Below are 14,742 nucleotides of genomic sequence, written 5' to 3'. Positions count from 1 at the left end.
ACAGAAGTTGAGCAGCAGCCATATTTTTTTCAGAAACTTTTGCTACCCTTTTTGATACAAGCATAGCTGGTCCAAGCTCTAGTGTATTATTAAATAAGCTTTCATCAATGCACACAAGTTAATGACAGCAATAGTCTAACATATTTTAGGGTAGGAAACCCCACAGACAAAGCGATTTTAAAAGCTAAAGCCCTTCCTTTTGTTTAAGGAAATAGGCCTTCCTTCAACTAGCCAGAGAAATTGCTTAATAAACCTACACTTTTCATCTTGCAGAAGGAAGCTGAAATATACAGCATAACTCAGAAAAATCACAGCATAGTTGAAGTATTTACTGTTCCTTATTAACCACTGAAAAAGTTCCCTCTAGCAATTACAAATCAAACAATAAGATATTGAACTTCAGAAAACAGAAACATGGTCAAAGAAATAGTAAAGCAGAAAAGACATAAAATTGGATGGAGTAAAGAAAAAGAAATGGAAATCTAAGGAATGATTATACCAGGACAAAAATTTAAACTTAGGTTCTTCAAATTTCCCCAGACATTCATGGCTGTGGTGCCCATATCAGATGCGAGTAGGCACATAATGCTGCTCTCAAAGACAGCGGTAACAGAGGGTAATGGTATCCCAACAGTTCTCCTTAGGCACGAAAGCCATAGCTCCCATGCTAAAATGTTCACTTCCTTTATGGTCAATGTTGTAGAATCATTCCCAAGATGAAAGAGAATTTCACACCACCTCAAAGGAAGAAAGTTATTTAGCTATGGAAAACCAGGGTATAACAATATGGCTTGCCTAAAGCAACAAGAAATCTTGTGCAATTTGGGACACTTCTAAGTTTTGTAGAAGACAGAGTCCAGTGATAACACAGAGTCTTTACAGCTCAAACCTACTTAAGCAAAACAAAATGAAACTTCAGTTTTAAACCTTGAAAATGAAGCTACATAAAAGGCCATAAAATTACTCCAACTAATAGAGTGATGAAAAACTCAGTATTCCAGTAATTTGTAATGAATTCTGTTCTCTTGATATTCTGCATAATTCTCCTGATACTCCATATAAAAGTTTTAATAGCATTTGCTGCAGAAAAGCAGGACCTATCCAGACAGACAAGTTTATGACTGACTGTCAAGAAAGAGAAAGCAGAACAATTTACATCAGAACACCGTAAGAATCAGTTCTCAGGTACAGCTAAAAATTCTGCCAACTTTTCAAGGAAAGCTTTAGAATGTGCTGATAATACAACCAGAATTATTAAAATGCCTATCTATTTTTTCACTGATTCATCCCTGAATAGACACTGGCTCACAGGATTAAAATTGTTTTCAGTAATAACTACAGGATTCGAATTTTCATCTATGGGCCTCACAGAACAATGTTTCAGTAGAGCACTATATGATTAGGTGGATGATGGACAAACATATATACACATTTCCCACTCTCCAAGTCAGATTTCTAAGAAAAACATACAGACCAAAATAAGTACACGCAATTCCCAGCAGTCAACATTCAGAATTATTTCTGAAAGCACTCTGTCATTTTCCTAGATTTGTTTTCCACTAAATCAGAGCCAAACTGACCAGCCAGTCCAACTGAACACTGTTTGAATTAGTCTGTGAAAAAAGCCTGGACTTAAAATATCCACACTCTCCAGAAAATAAACCCAGTAAGAATCTGTGTCTAATATCTCAAACTGCAGCACTCACGTGACGAAGGACTGAGCAGTAGTACGAAGAAAACGGGAAGAATCCTCCCTATGACAGCAGAGTCACTTAGCCATTATTTTGATGTTGAAAGATAAGGTAATTAGCATATGTCTGTCACTATCCATAAACAGAAATAACCAGTCCACTGATTCTATGTCCACTATTCCCGTGATAAACAGACAAATCTGGGCTCTTCAGGGTTGTTTCCATCAGAAATACAAGACTGAGGCAGTCTCCTTTTTATGGAATGAGTCATCTGTCTACATCTTGAAGAAAAACTAGAACCTCATTAACTGTTGAAAGGAGTGTTGTAATTATAAAGGCAGGTAAAGAAATCGCATAAAATATTTAAGTGATTACCTCTCCTATAAAGACAACCATAACACAGTCCAGTTTTTCTTCAGGGGACAGCTTATCAATAAGGGAATGGAGAGTTTCTGTAAGGTAAGACTTGACTTTTCTTTTCACTGTAGGTATTCCCATTACAATGGAAACTGAAATCAAACAAACCAGAAATGTACTTTCAGTGATTGAAAAAATCTTACCTAGTAATGAAGCACTGCTTAAGAAATGCAGAGTTAATAGATGGAGATAACAGTAATTAAAAAGAGTTTAAAAATATACCACTAATCATCAGGAGCATGATTAACATAATCGTCACCAACACTTAGAGAAAACACAGCAAACAAAAAGAAAGTAATCCTAGACATGCCAGATTATTGTATACTTGCAGTGGATTGACCCTGGCTGAACACCAGGTGCTCACCAAAGCTGCTCTATTACTCTCCTCCTCAGCTGAAGAGAGGAGAAAAAGTATAACGAAAGGCTTGAAGGTCAAGGTAAAGACAGGAAGAGACCACTCACCAGGTCCCATCACAGGAAAAACAGACTTGACTTGGGAAAATTAATGTAATTTATTACCAATCAAATCAGAGTAGGATAACAAGAAATAAACCCTATATATTAGAACACTTTCCCCTCACTCCTCCTTTCTTCCCAGGCTAAATTTCACTCCCAAATTCTTCACGTCCTCCTCCCCAGCAGTTCAGGGGGATGGGGAAAAGGGTTGTGGTCAGTTCATTACATGTTGTCTGATGCTCCTTCCTCCTCAGGGGAGGACTCTTCACATCCCCCGCGTGCTCCAGCATTGGTCCCTTCCATAGGGTGCAGTCCCTCAGGAGCAGACCGTTCCAGCATGGGTGCCCACAGGGTCACAAGTACTGCAGTACTGGGCTCCTCTCTTTGGGTCACAGGTCCTGTGCCAGGAGCCTGCTCCAGCCTGGGCTTCCCATGGGGTCACAGCCTCCTTTGGGCATCCACCTCCTCCAGTGTGAGGTCCCCCATGGGCTGCAGGTGGACATCTGCTCCACCATGGACCTCCATGGGGTGCAGGGGCACAGCCTGCCTCACCATGGGCAGCACCATGGGCTGCAGCAAAATCAGAGAATCATAATAATTAGGGTTGGAAAGGACCTTAAGATGATCTAGTTCCAACCCCCCTGCCGGGGGCAGGGGCACCTCACACTAAATCATATCACCCAAGGCCTCGTCCAACCTGGTCTTGAACACTGCCAGGGATGGAGCATTCACAGCCTCCCTGGGCAACCCATTCCAGTGCCTCACCACTCCTTGTATCCAATCTAAACTTCCCCTGTTTAAGTTTTAATCCATTACCCCTTGTCCTATCACTACAGTCTCTAATGAAGAGTCCCTCTCCAGCATCCCTATAGGCCCCCTTCAGATACTGGAAGGCTGCTATGAGGTCTCCACACAGCCTTCTCTTCTCCAGGATGCACAACCCCAACTTCCTCAGCCTATCTTCATACGGGAGGTGCTCCAGTCCCCTGATCATCCTCGTGGCCCTTCTCTGGACTTGTTCCAACAGTTCCATGTCCTTTTTATGTTGAGGACACCAGAACTGCACACAATACTCCAGGTGAGGTCTCACAAGAGCAGAGTAGAGGGGCAGGATCACCTCCTTCGACCTGCTGGTCACGCTCCTTTTGATGCAGCCCAGGATACGGTTGGCTTTCTGGGCTGCGAGCACACGCTGCCGGCCCATGTTCATTTTCTCATCAACCAACACCCCCAAGTCCTTCTCCGCAGGGCTGCTCTGAATTTCTTCTCTGCCCAGCCTGTGAATCTCTGCTGTGGCACCTGGAGTGCTTCCTGCCCTCCTTCTGCACTGACCTTGGAGTTTGCGGGGCTGTTGTTCTCTTGTATTCTCACTCCTCTCTCTGGCTGTAGTTGCTCCTGTGCTGTAACTTTTTCTCCTTTCTTAAACGTTATCTCAGAGGTGCTACCACCATTGCTGATGAGCTCGGCCTTGGCCAGCAGTGGGTCAGTCTTGGAGGCAGCTGGCATTGGCTCCATTAGACACAGGGAAACCTTCTAGCAGCTTCTCATAGAAGCCACACCATACTCCCCGCACTACCAAAACCTTGCCACAAAATAGGTAACAATGAACAACCATCATATCAATCAGATAAGGTGCACCAAGACTAACAGTGATTAAACTCTTCAACTTAGCTTTGTTTTCAAACTGGCATAACTATTCTTCACTATTCAAGTATTTAACTTCTCAGAGGTCTTCTTTTAAAATGACACCAGTGAAAAACTCTTACTTTCCTTGCACCTAGTTTGGGTTCTTCTAGAAAAACAAGTCCAGGTCATCAGGATCATCCAGAAGTTCCTCACTGAAATCTCTTATCCCTGTTAAAAGCACCTCGAATGCAAAACAATCTGGCCCCTGCTACAACAATATTAACACTACCTTTCAGCTGCCCATTTAACTTCCATGTTCCTTAAATTTCCCACAGTCTTTCTTCTGTACCCTACCCCATAGCCAGGACTGACTACCTAATATGACACAGCAGAGAGCAGCAGGAATACAGTGAAAGGATAAACCAGACTTCATTAAGTCAGCACCAGCATTCTGAGCCATTTATGTGAAATAATTTACCACATCATGAATATATAAACCCAAACAACTATTTAAAGTGTTGTTTATCCTTCCTTACAGAGCCTGGCTCACCTAGCAACTACACATTAGCAAGCTCTGAATTTTTAAAACAAACACTCAAAAAACACAGTGACCGGGAAAGGGGAAAGTGAGAAAATAACTTTTAACTCAGAATTTCCTCCCTCTTTTTAATAAACCTCATTCCAATTTCTATTTTACAATTTCAAACTTCTGTCATATATTCCCAGTAGGATACAATACAGGCTTCACTTAAAACAATAAAGGAATATGTCTCTTCCTTCCTGAATAACAAGATTGAAATAAACAGTGTCAGAAAAATAACCCTGTAGCTTGAAACCCACACATTTGTCACACAGGCATGCCTTCTGTTAAAAGAAGGACCAAGCAAATGTACTGAAGTAATGAATAAAATTACAGGCCAGAAGTAATTAATGCTTCCTTCAAAAGCAAGGAGGGGGGAAAGAAAAGAGAAGGATCTAGTGGACAATAACATGAACCCTTCAAGTCAAATGGTACAAACAGAAACAAGGATTCATTAGTGGGGCCTTCAAGCTTAGTCACACACACCTATGCTTTGAGGTATTGGTTGGGCTTTATACGATCTTATAGAGCTCCATAAGTGGGATTCAATGGAGCTATTCTAATAATCAAGGCTCAGAATTTGTGAACATTAGGTGAAACAAAAGGAAAAGGCGGGGGGTAGATTAGCAGTACTGCAGCACAACACTGATTTTTTAATCCCCTTCAGTGAAGGTCCACATTTTATCAATGCAATTATATTGGATTATCCTAGTTCTCCCAACTCTAAGCTATACATTGTTCAAAAAACCAGAAACATCAACTCCAAAATAATTATATCCATGCATGATTGCCCCACAAATCTGAAAAGCCAAAGGGATATGTCCATTAGCAGTTCAGAATCTGTAATGCCTGAGCTTTGTTCCTTTTTACTTAGTTACAAAAAATTCATCCAAACTAAATGCTTCTTAATGTGCACCTTAACATGGCATGAGCTGTGACTGAGATTATGCAAAAAATAAAGTGAAGTCAAACTCCTTTCATCTTGGATTCAGTGTGAATTCTAAGAGATATCAATATCACACAAGTGAAATGAGATGTCCTTGATCTACCAAGGAATGCAGGAAATTACATTACTAAAACTAGAAAGTCCTCCAGATATCAAACATAAAATAAACATCTTATCAGCATACCTCCTGTCCTTCCAAGGCCAACCTGCACAGAAGGTTGAAGGCTTCCTTCATTTTTCAACAAATGAGGCAAATGGTAATAGATATTTGGCACTTGAAGAGATTTTCTACTTGTTAGCTCTTTTAACAATTTCAGCGTCTCATCTGCAAACATACATAAAATCAGTGATGCAGAAAACAAATAATATGAAATTTTATGCAGTGGTAAATCATCCAAAATTCCAAACTTGGCCCTGACTGAAAAACAGAACAAATGATACATTTTACTGAGGCATTATATTTCTTTTACAAAGGAAGTATTTTCCTCTTTTATTTTTTAATAAACAACAGCTGAGATTATTTTGCACCAAATAACCTTGCTACAAATATAGTTAATACTTACCCGATCATGTAAGACTTAGTGTGTAATCACAGAAGTAAAGAATGCTCCATTTAGTTACAGGTTTCATTGTTTGGGGTTTTTCTGGTTTGGTTCAAGGTTTTTTACCCCAAAATGAATCAAAATGGGAGTCTTACTTACCTAGATAAATTTTTACTTACGCTTACAGAGCACATCACCATGTAGTGATGCTACTGCAGATAATTTTTCAGAGCTACAAATACATATTGGAATACACTGCACATACAGATAACAAAACAAAAACAGCATTAAATATACAATTGAGATTTTGAGTGTTTCTGTAATAAAATAAATCCTAACGTGAAATTAATTTAGTCCATTAGAGTACTTAAAATAATTCTCACTCTTTCTCAAGTAACTGCCTCACAGGATGTCCAGGTGGCTCTCAAAGTTGCAAATAACAGTTTTTAAATTCCCCTGCTGTACGTGTTGATTTTCTTACATCAAGTGTGAAAATGACTCCTATTTCAAACGACAAATATGATAGCATATGGAACTTTCAAAACTTATGGACTTTATAATATCAAGTTAAGTAAAAAACTGTACCCAAGGTTTCCAAGATAAAACTGAATTGTGAAGAAGTGAGAAAAGTAATGCTATAAATGTCATTCCTCTCAGATTCTGAGTGTAGCTTCTACAAAGATAGAAGGGTTTTGTTGTGGAGTTTCGTTTGGTTCATTTGGGGCTTTATTAATATTTAGATATGAGTTAAAGTAAATTTCTAACCATTAAAAATCTTGAAAAAAAGCTTTGTAAATAGATGCCATAAGTAGAGATGCTTATTTTTATAGATTCTAATACAGCTACGTTTTACTTTTCCTGTTACCCATTTCCTTTAGCATCAACTGCAAAACCTGGATTAAAAATTCTGTCAAAGTATGACAGCTTTTTATGAATGAGTAACCATCTACATAAAGGAATTTTTTCAGCTTCAAAGATAGCAAATATCACATAGTAATATGTATACTTAAGTACATTAAACTTAATTTAAAAGAAAAAAAAACAAACTAATATTAAGTTCTGAGTACAAAAGCTGAGGAACTCAGACTTCAGCTGACTTCCCATCATGGCTCCACGTGGAGAAAAAAGGATATTCCAGCTGGGATCCAGACATAGTAGAATATTAAAAATGTGAATCAGTAACTTCAGTTGCATAGAAGAGAATAACTCCCTGTAGCTATAACGTCTAAAAGCATACTAAATCATTTTTAGAGATTAATGTGGTAATAAATCATAAATCCAGTATCAAAACAACTTGACCTCCTCTATGACTGTTCGCTTTAACAGTAAAAACCACACAGACTATGCTAAATGTACTCTTTATCCACACCATTCCTGGAGATCCAGGGAACTACGGGGATCAGGCTGGACAGTTGATCAGTGTCAGACAGAACAAAAAAATAAAATTAAAAATCCATACAAAATAGCAACCCACAGCGCAAATGGAAGTAGATTGAAAAAAACTGATCCAGGTTTTTTTATTTGCAAAACTCTCTGGGTTTATATTCCTCATTAAGCAAATACAGTGAAATTTCTGCAACCTACAAATCAGACCTCTTGCCAGAAAGCTTGTATTTGTTTTTCATTTATCCATCTAGAAAAATTAGAGTGACTATAGCAGTAATAGTGTGATTTTAAAAGTTAACTTCAATAATCTGGTGAGTAGTGCAAAGGTATTCTCTAATATTGTCAAACACAGGTCTCAGTAAACTTGAGCATCAACCTCCAAAAAGGGTAAAAGATTAACAGTTTACCATTTAATCACTAGTTATTAAAATAGGACATTACATGTGTATTTTACAAATCATAACCAATACCTTAACCTGTATGTTTTTACATATTCCAGCTGACTTTTAAACATATTCTAATTGCTTCAAGTTAATCCATGTCTTCTGTTTGCTCACCTTTCCCCTCAAGCTCTATTTAAAAGTAATGTAAATTATTGTCAAAATATATTTAGTACACTAAATAAGTAACTACAAGTTCCAAACTTTGGGAGCTAGGTGTGGAATAAGTATTCAGTCCCTAAAGTCACAAAAATGATGAGTAGGCAGATCATTAAGAATAGAAATTGGAAAAAACAAAACCCTAAAAGAATCCCCACATAATACAGCACATTGCATACTCTTTATTCGTATTGCTGAATGGTTTCATTTGGCTTTCTAAGTATTGATTTCTTATTCTACAGTAGTAGGAAGAGATACTGGTATTGCAGAGTTATAAAAAATAGCTCAATCACAGTATGTACCTGAAAAATTATTCATTGCATTCTTACTCCCATTTGTTTCAGCTACTGCACGCCTGAACTGTTCCAAGATAGCATTCAGCTCAGAAGAGCGTTGCAGAGTGCGATGCTCAGCTATACGAAGACGTTCCTTCAAAGCATGAAATTCCCGTTGATATGCAATCAACTTTTCTAGAGAGAAAAAAGATGATCCTGGTTATTTTTGGAAACAAACACCTAAAGACAGATCCAACAAAGTTCAGAGATGGCTTAGCTATGCAGCATCTGAAATCCAACCAAGAGCACAGCCCAGCACAATCACACCTGAGTGAAGCACCTTAGCATTTACACAGCCTACGGAGGGAAGAGTGAGCTGCACTAGACAGGAATACAAAGCAGGCACTGAGCACAGTATGGTCCTCACTGTAGCCTCAGACAGGGGCAACCTTTGAGTCCCCATTACTCAGCACCACAAGACAATTCTGCATCCTTTCATGGAACAGATGCCCACAAGCCACTTCTTTTGAGCAGCAGAATAGGAGTGGTACCATACAAAAGCATGAGTCATACCTTCTGAAAGCTCCCTTTGAATACTTTGAGAGAATGAGTGCAATTTAGCAGTATTTCAGACATACCAATTCAGACCCAAGTTTACACTAATGATATTGTCAGTGCATGCAAGAACAAAATTTTGATCAAAATCCTGCTAATGTAAATGCATACGTATATATTTTGAAAGGAGACCAAAAGGGAGAAGGAAACACCATGGTCATTTTCTCAAATCTCTTGCTCACCATCCTCACTCTGCTTCAGCCAATCTACAGATACAGACTGAAGTATCTCAAATGATTTCACACCTTGTAATCAATACTCTAACCACCCAGTTGTCATCCTGTGACATCTCTCTTCTGATATTTACCTATCCATTACTAGCCTTTTAGTACTGCAACGGTAGGGAAGCAGAAGTTTTGCAAGCAATTTGAATCTCTTCCTGTTGCTACACTGAAGTAAAAAAGGAATTATAGTCAAATTTCTGCTGTTAATAATGCTGCATTTCCTCCAACTTCTTTCAATTTACATCTATTCTCTTTTTTGTCATTGGGATATACTGTTGTGATTATGTTTAGAAAACATAATTAGCTAAATGCCCTCTGTTTTGAAGACAGAAAAACAAAAACATAGTTCACTACCTCTTAAAAACATTTCCCATGCCAGCTTATTTTCCTTTTTTCATTAAAACCAAATGGTTATTGCTTCTGTGCCAACAAACCCAGAACACAAACGCTGGCCCACAGTACGGAGCTAGGCACACTATACACTGAAGGCTGAATCCAGACTGCTATTTGAAGCAGGACTTGGTGCTTTAGTCAGCAGTATTAAGAAGGCCAGGAAAATGTTCCAGAGTTTCTGGCCTGAAGGTCATTCATTCTTGCCAGTGATAACCCAAAGAAATCAAAGATTGCTTGGAACCACGTCTACTGGTCACAGTAAGGTTACAAAGAATTTTAACAGCTAAGCAAATACATAGTTGTATTACTGTAGACACCACACTCAAGTACATGAATATTTCCTCACAAAAATGAATGAGTGATGGCAGGTTATATAGATCTATCTTAATTTCTGCCTAAATAGGGAAGAACAGGTGAGCTACCAAAGGTTTTATTAAGAGTTTCTACAGCAGTGGATACCCTCAGAAGCAGCCTGTAGCATCCAGTCTCCCTTCCTGTCTTTCTTCATGGTACAGGATAGCAGACAAACCGGCACTGTTCTTCCTACTTCAAAAAGGCTAAACTTGTCTGTGGCTGGGTCTGTACTTCTCCTGGGAAAATGGTGAGAACCCTATGAAACGTGTGATTCAGATCCCAGCACATCAATGAGAGCTTCCTTCTCCAAGTGACATTAGATCAAATGAAGAGAGGGGCTGTGATGGACCCTGTTCTCACCTACAAGGAGTGGCTTGTGCGGAATGTGAAGCTTGCTTTGGTTGCAGTGGCCATGCTGGATTTCAAGATCCTTAGGGCAGCAAGGAGCGTGCACAGCAAGCTCACTACCCTGCAATTCAGGAGACCAGACTTCAGCCTCTTCAGGGATCTGCTTCATAGAGTTATATGGGATAAAGCCCTGGAGGGAAGAGGGGCCCAGGAAAGCTGGTTAATGTTCAAGGATCACCTCCCCCAAGCTCAGGAGCAACAGATCCTGACAAACAGGAAGTCAGGCAAAAATCAGCAGGAAGTCTGTGTGAACAAACAAGGAGCTCCTGGACAAACTCCAACAGAAAAAGGAAGCCTATGGAGGGTGGAAGCAAGGATAGGGAGGCATACAAGCCTCTATAAGATATGCTGGTGATAAAAGGAAGACTAGGGAAAATGTGGACTGTTTCTAGAAGGAAATGGGACACATGGTTACCCAGAACATGGAGAAGGCTGAAGAATTCAATGACTTCTTTGCCTCAATCTTTATCTGCAAGAGCTCCAGGCACACTTCCCAAGTTGCAGAAGGCAAAGGCAGGAGCACGGAGAAAGAAAAACTGCCTGCTGTAGAAGATGACAATGCATAAAAACATCTAAGTCACCTGAAGGTTCCATGGGACCTGATGAGATGTATTTGTGGGTCTTGAGGGAACTGGTGGATGAAGGTTCTCACAGTACCACCAATAGTGGTCACCACCTGTCCCAGACTTTAGAAAAGTGTCCCTTAAGGCATCAGGAGTTTATAAATACTCTGATTTGTTTTTCCAGAGTTTTTGATTCCTTAGGACTTAGGAATGAGCCATCAAGATTAAATTTAAATATCTATTTTCATTTAAACCTTGAATTAGCTTAAATTCTATATTTGCTTTTTTTCCCCCTCTCCAATATATGAAATAATTTGAAAGCTAAATATTTTCATCAAAGAATTAGGACTTTTTGTGGAAAACATGTTGTTATATTACACAGAAGTGCAATTTATAATTTAAATTTCACTTTTTTCCTCAAAAGGAATCAAAATTTGCAAGTGACTGTAAAAATTTCTCCAGAAATTCAAGGCAGTCTTTCTGAAATGTGTATGCATGATGAAAGGCCAAAGCTCAGTTAGAACTGAAACTGGACAGTGCTGAATCTGACAACAAAAAGGACTTTGTTAAGTCCATTAATGGCAAAAGGAGGTCTAAAGAACATACAGGACTGATACTTGATGGTTATGGTCACCTGACTACTAGGGACAACAATAAAGCAGAGATAGTCAATGTTTTTTTTTCTGACAGATCTTGGGCTGCCCAGCCCCCCGAGTTGGAGGGCACGAGTATGGGAGCAATGATTTTCCACTTCTGGACACTTAAATTGTAAGGAACCAGCTGTATCATCTCAATGTTTTCAAGTCCATGGGGCCTGATAAGATTCATCCCAGAGTATTGAAGGAGCCAAAGGATATTATGGCAGAACCCCTCTTGATCATTACTATCTTGGGAATCTGGGTTGGTCCTCACTGACTAAAATCTAGTCAATGTTATTCCAATTACAAAAAGGGTGCGAAAGAAGACATAGGAAATTACAAGCCTGAGGTTAGTCTAAGCTCAGTTCCCGGAAAAATTATGGAGATTATAGTAGGTACTACCGAAAGGCATTTAAAGAACAACGCAGTCATCAGGCACAGTCAACATGGGTTCACAAAGAGAAAGTCTTGTTTAACTAATTTGATATCCTTCTATGATAAGATCACCTGCAGATGAAGGGTGGTGATGGATGCATATTTTTTTATTTTAGTGAAGCTTTTCATACAGTCCCTTACAGCATCCTCTGGGACAAGCTGCCCCACTGTGGGATGAGCAGGATTATGGTGACTGGTTGAAGAACTGGCTGAAGGGCAGAGCCCAAAGGGTTGTAGTGAATGGAGCTACATCTGGCTGGTGACAGGTTCCCAGCCTCATTCCTCAGGGTTCAACTCTAGGGCCACTTCTGTTCAATATTTTTGTCAAAGATCTGGATGCAGGAGTTGGATGCACCATTAGCAAGTTTGCTGATGATACCAAAGTGTCCCTCTTTTGAGGGACAAGATGTCTTGCAGAGGAATCTAGATAGACTAGAGCATTGGCCAATCTTCAGTAGTATGAAATTTAACAGGAATAAATGTCAGATTCTGCACCTAGGGCAGAGTGACACTGGGCACGAGTACAAACTGGGAGAAAAGTGCCAGGAGAGCAGCCCTGCAGAAAGGGATCTGGAGGTCCTGGTCTCTACAGGAGTCAGCAGTATGCCCTGGCAGCCAGGAGGGGAAACTGCACCCTGGGATGCATCAAATACAGCATCACCAGCTAGTGAAGAGGTGATTGTCCTGCTGTTCAGTGTCAGTGTGGCCTCACCTTAAGGACCATGTGCAGTTCTGGGCACTACAATTGAAGAAGGATATGAAGGTCCTTGAATACATTCAGAGAAAGAGAAAGCTGGTAAAAGGGCTGGAGGGAATGTCCTATGAGGAGTGGTGAGGACTCTGTGTTTGTCTAGTTTACAGAAAAGAAGGCTGAGGGGCAACCTCACTGCTCTCTACAGCTTCCTGAAGAGGGGATAAGAAGAGGGAGGTGCTGAGCTCTTCTCCCTGGTATCCAGTGACAGGACACATAGGAATGGTTCAAAGCTGCACCAGGGGAGGTTCAGGCTGGGCATTAGGAAGCATTTCTCCACCAGGAGGGTGGTCAAAAACTGAAACAGGCTTCCTGGAGGTGGTCAGTGCCCCAAGACGGTCAGTGTTTAAGAGGTATTTGGAGAGTGCTCTTAATAGCATGCTTTACCTTTTGGTCAGCCCTGAATTGGGCAAACAGCTGGACTGGATGATTGTTGCAGGCTCCTTTCAACTGAGATATTCTATGACAAGCTGACTCGTAAGCATTGTATATACAAAAAAAAGTCAGTAGTACAGCAAATATTTTCAAAACATACTTGACCAGTTAGTGTTTTATTGTTCAGGGGGTTCTCTAAACCCTAAAGAAATCGAACTGATCTCCTGTCAAAAAGCAAACCATTTTTTTCCATTGCTGTTCTAGTAAAAAGAAAAATGCTGAGCCTAAAACACTATAAAGGAAGCAGTCACAGAGATCAGTGGTCATCATCATGAAAAAGTTTCTGTTTCTACAATATTACCAATGACTTTTCTTCATATACTGAAATCCAAAGTAGTTTAAAAAAACAGGAGGAATTCAAACAGCAAGTTATTTGCCTTATACAGCTGATGGAAGAATCCCAAACATACCTAACATCCATCTAACAGCAGCTGTAGCCAATACCAAACTCATCTGGTCTCCAATAGCTTCAGCAGTCATTTTTATTTAATATACTATTTTACATTGAAATGAGAAGGTGATGCTTTTCCATACTTTGCTCTGGAAGCCAAAAAGATCAAATAAAAATAACTAGCCCTGACATTTCAAATAAAAATGCCTTGTTAAGAAGTGACTTAAGAACTGAAAGCATTCATTCTTCATTGCTCTCCCTCAAACTCTGGTAGTTTCAACTAAACTCCAGAAGCTGAAACCTAAATATTTTAGCTGGCTTCATGCTATGTAATTCTTGGAAAGTTAACACTATGTCAACTCACTCAGTAATTTGTTTTCTCAACTTTATTCACCTTGTTGCAAAATGTTCTCCTAAATAGGCAGAACCTGGAATTTAGACAAGCTCACTTGATAGCTGGTGCAGTGTTTTTAGAATTCAAAATTCAAATCAAACTGCAAAGGTTTGCAGAGTTTTGACCAGAGATGGAGTCTCAGCACTCAGCCTACTCTTCCTTCTCCGTGTTATTTATGGTTCTTCTACTAAGCAGCTGTTAAAAAGACATTCCCAAAAGACACCACTTGCCTAAGTTACAAATCCTGTCCATTCTCCTCTTAGTCACAGTCTTGATTACATCATTTGATTTTTGTTCCAAATTTAGACAGCTAATAAAGCAAAGTTTTAAACCAGATGCCCAGTTGCTCAGCTCAACATGGAGCTTCTCAACATCTCCACATAGTTTCATAGTTTGAGGTTGTCTACTACTAGTCTTATCTGTTTATGTACCTCAGCTCATGACTTTTAAGAACAAGGAGCTTTTCCTTGGGATAAAAAGGGCATCAAAGGAACAGAAAATGTGCTGTAGCTTGAATCTATGAAAGTATTTTGCAGATTAATTTAGCTCAACTAAAACAGCAGAAGAAGTCAAGACTTGGAAGTAAATTACCTATACTGCAGAACGCTTGCTGTATCATAATT

General features: G+C 39.6%; 1 protein-coding gene across 2 annotated transcripts in view; it reads right to left on the bottom strand.

Moving 5' to 3' along the window:
- The window catches only part of MGAT4A (alpha-1,3-mannosyl-glycoprotein 4-beta-N-acetylglucosaminyltransferase A), an 80,003-nt gene that overhangs the window by 39,529 nt on the left and 25,732 nt on the right, over nucleotides 1-14,742 (bottom strand). For both annotated transcript variants that reach the window (XM_057422215.1, XM_057422216.1), the window contains 3 exons: nucleotides 8,546-8,713; nucleotides 5,901-6,041; nucleotides 2,067-2,200 (listed from right to left, as the gene is read on the bottom strand). In XM_057422215.1, coding sequence (XP_057278198.1) covers nucleotides 2,067-2,200; nucleotides 5,901-6,041; nucleotides 8,546-8,713 — 443 coding nt within the window. The remainder of the gene's footprint in view (nucleotides 1-2,066; nucleotides 2,201-5,900; nucleotides 6,042-8,545; nucleotides 8,714-14,742) is intronic.

This window comes from Pezoporus wallicus, unplaced genomic scaffold (assembly GCF_028554395.1).
Source record: "Pezoporus wallicus isolate ANWC-B61680 ecotype Strahan unplaced genomic scaffold, APGP_CSIRO_Pwel_v1 contig_5785, whole genome shotgun sequence".
NCBI lineage: Eukaryota > Metazoa > Chordata > Aves > Psittaciformes > Psittacidae > Pezoporus > Pezoporus wallicus.
Note: the sequence above shows the minus strand (reverse complement) of the source record. Positions and strands in the feature narration are given on the sequence as shown.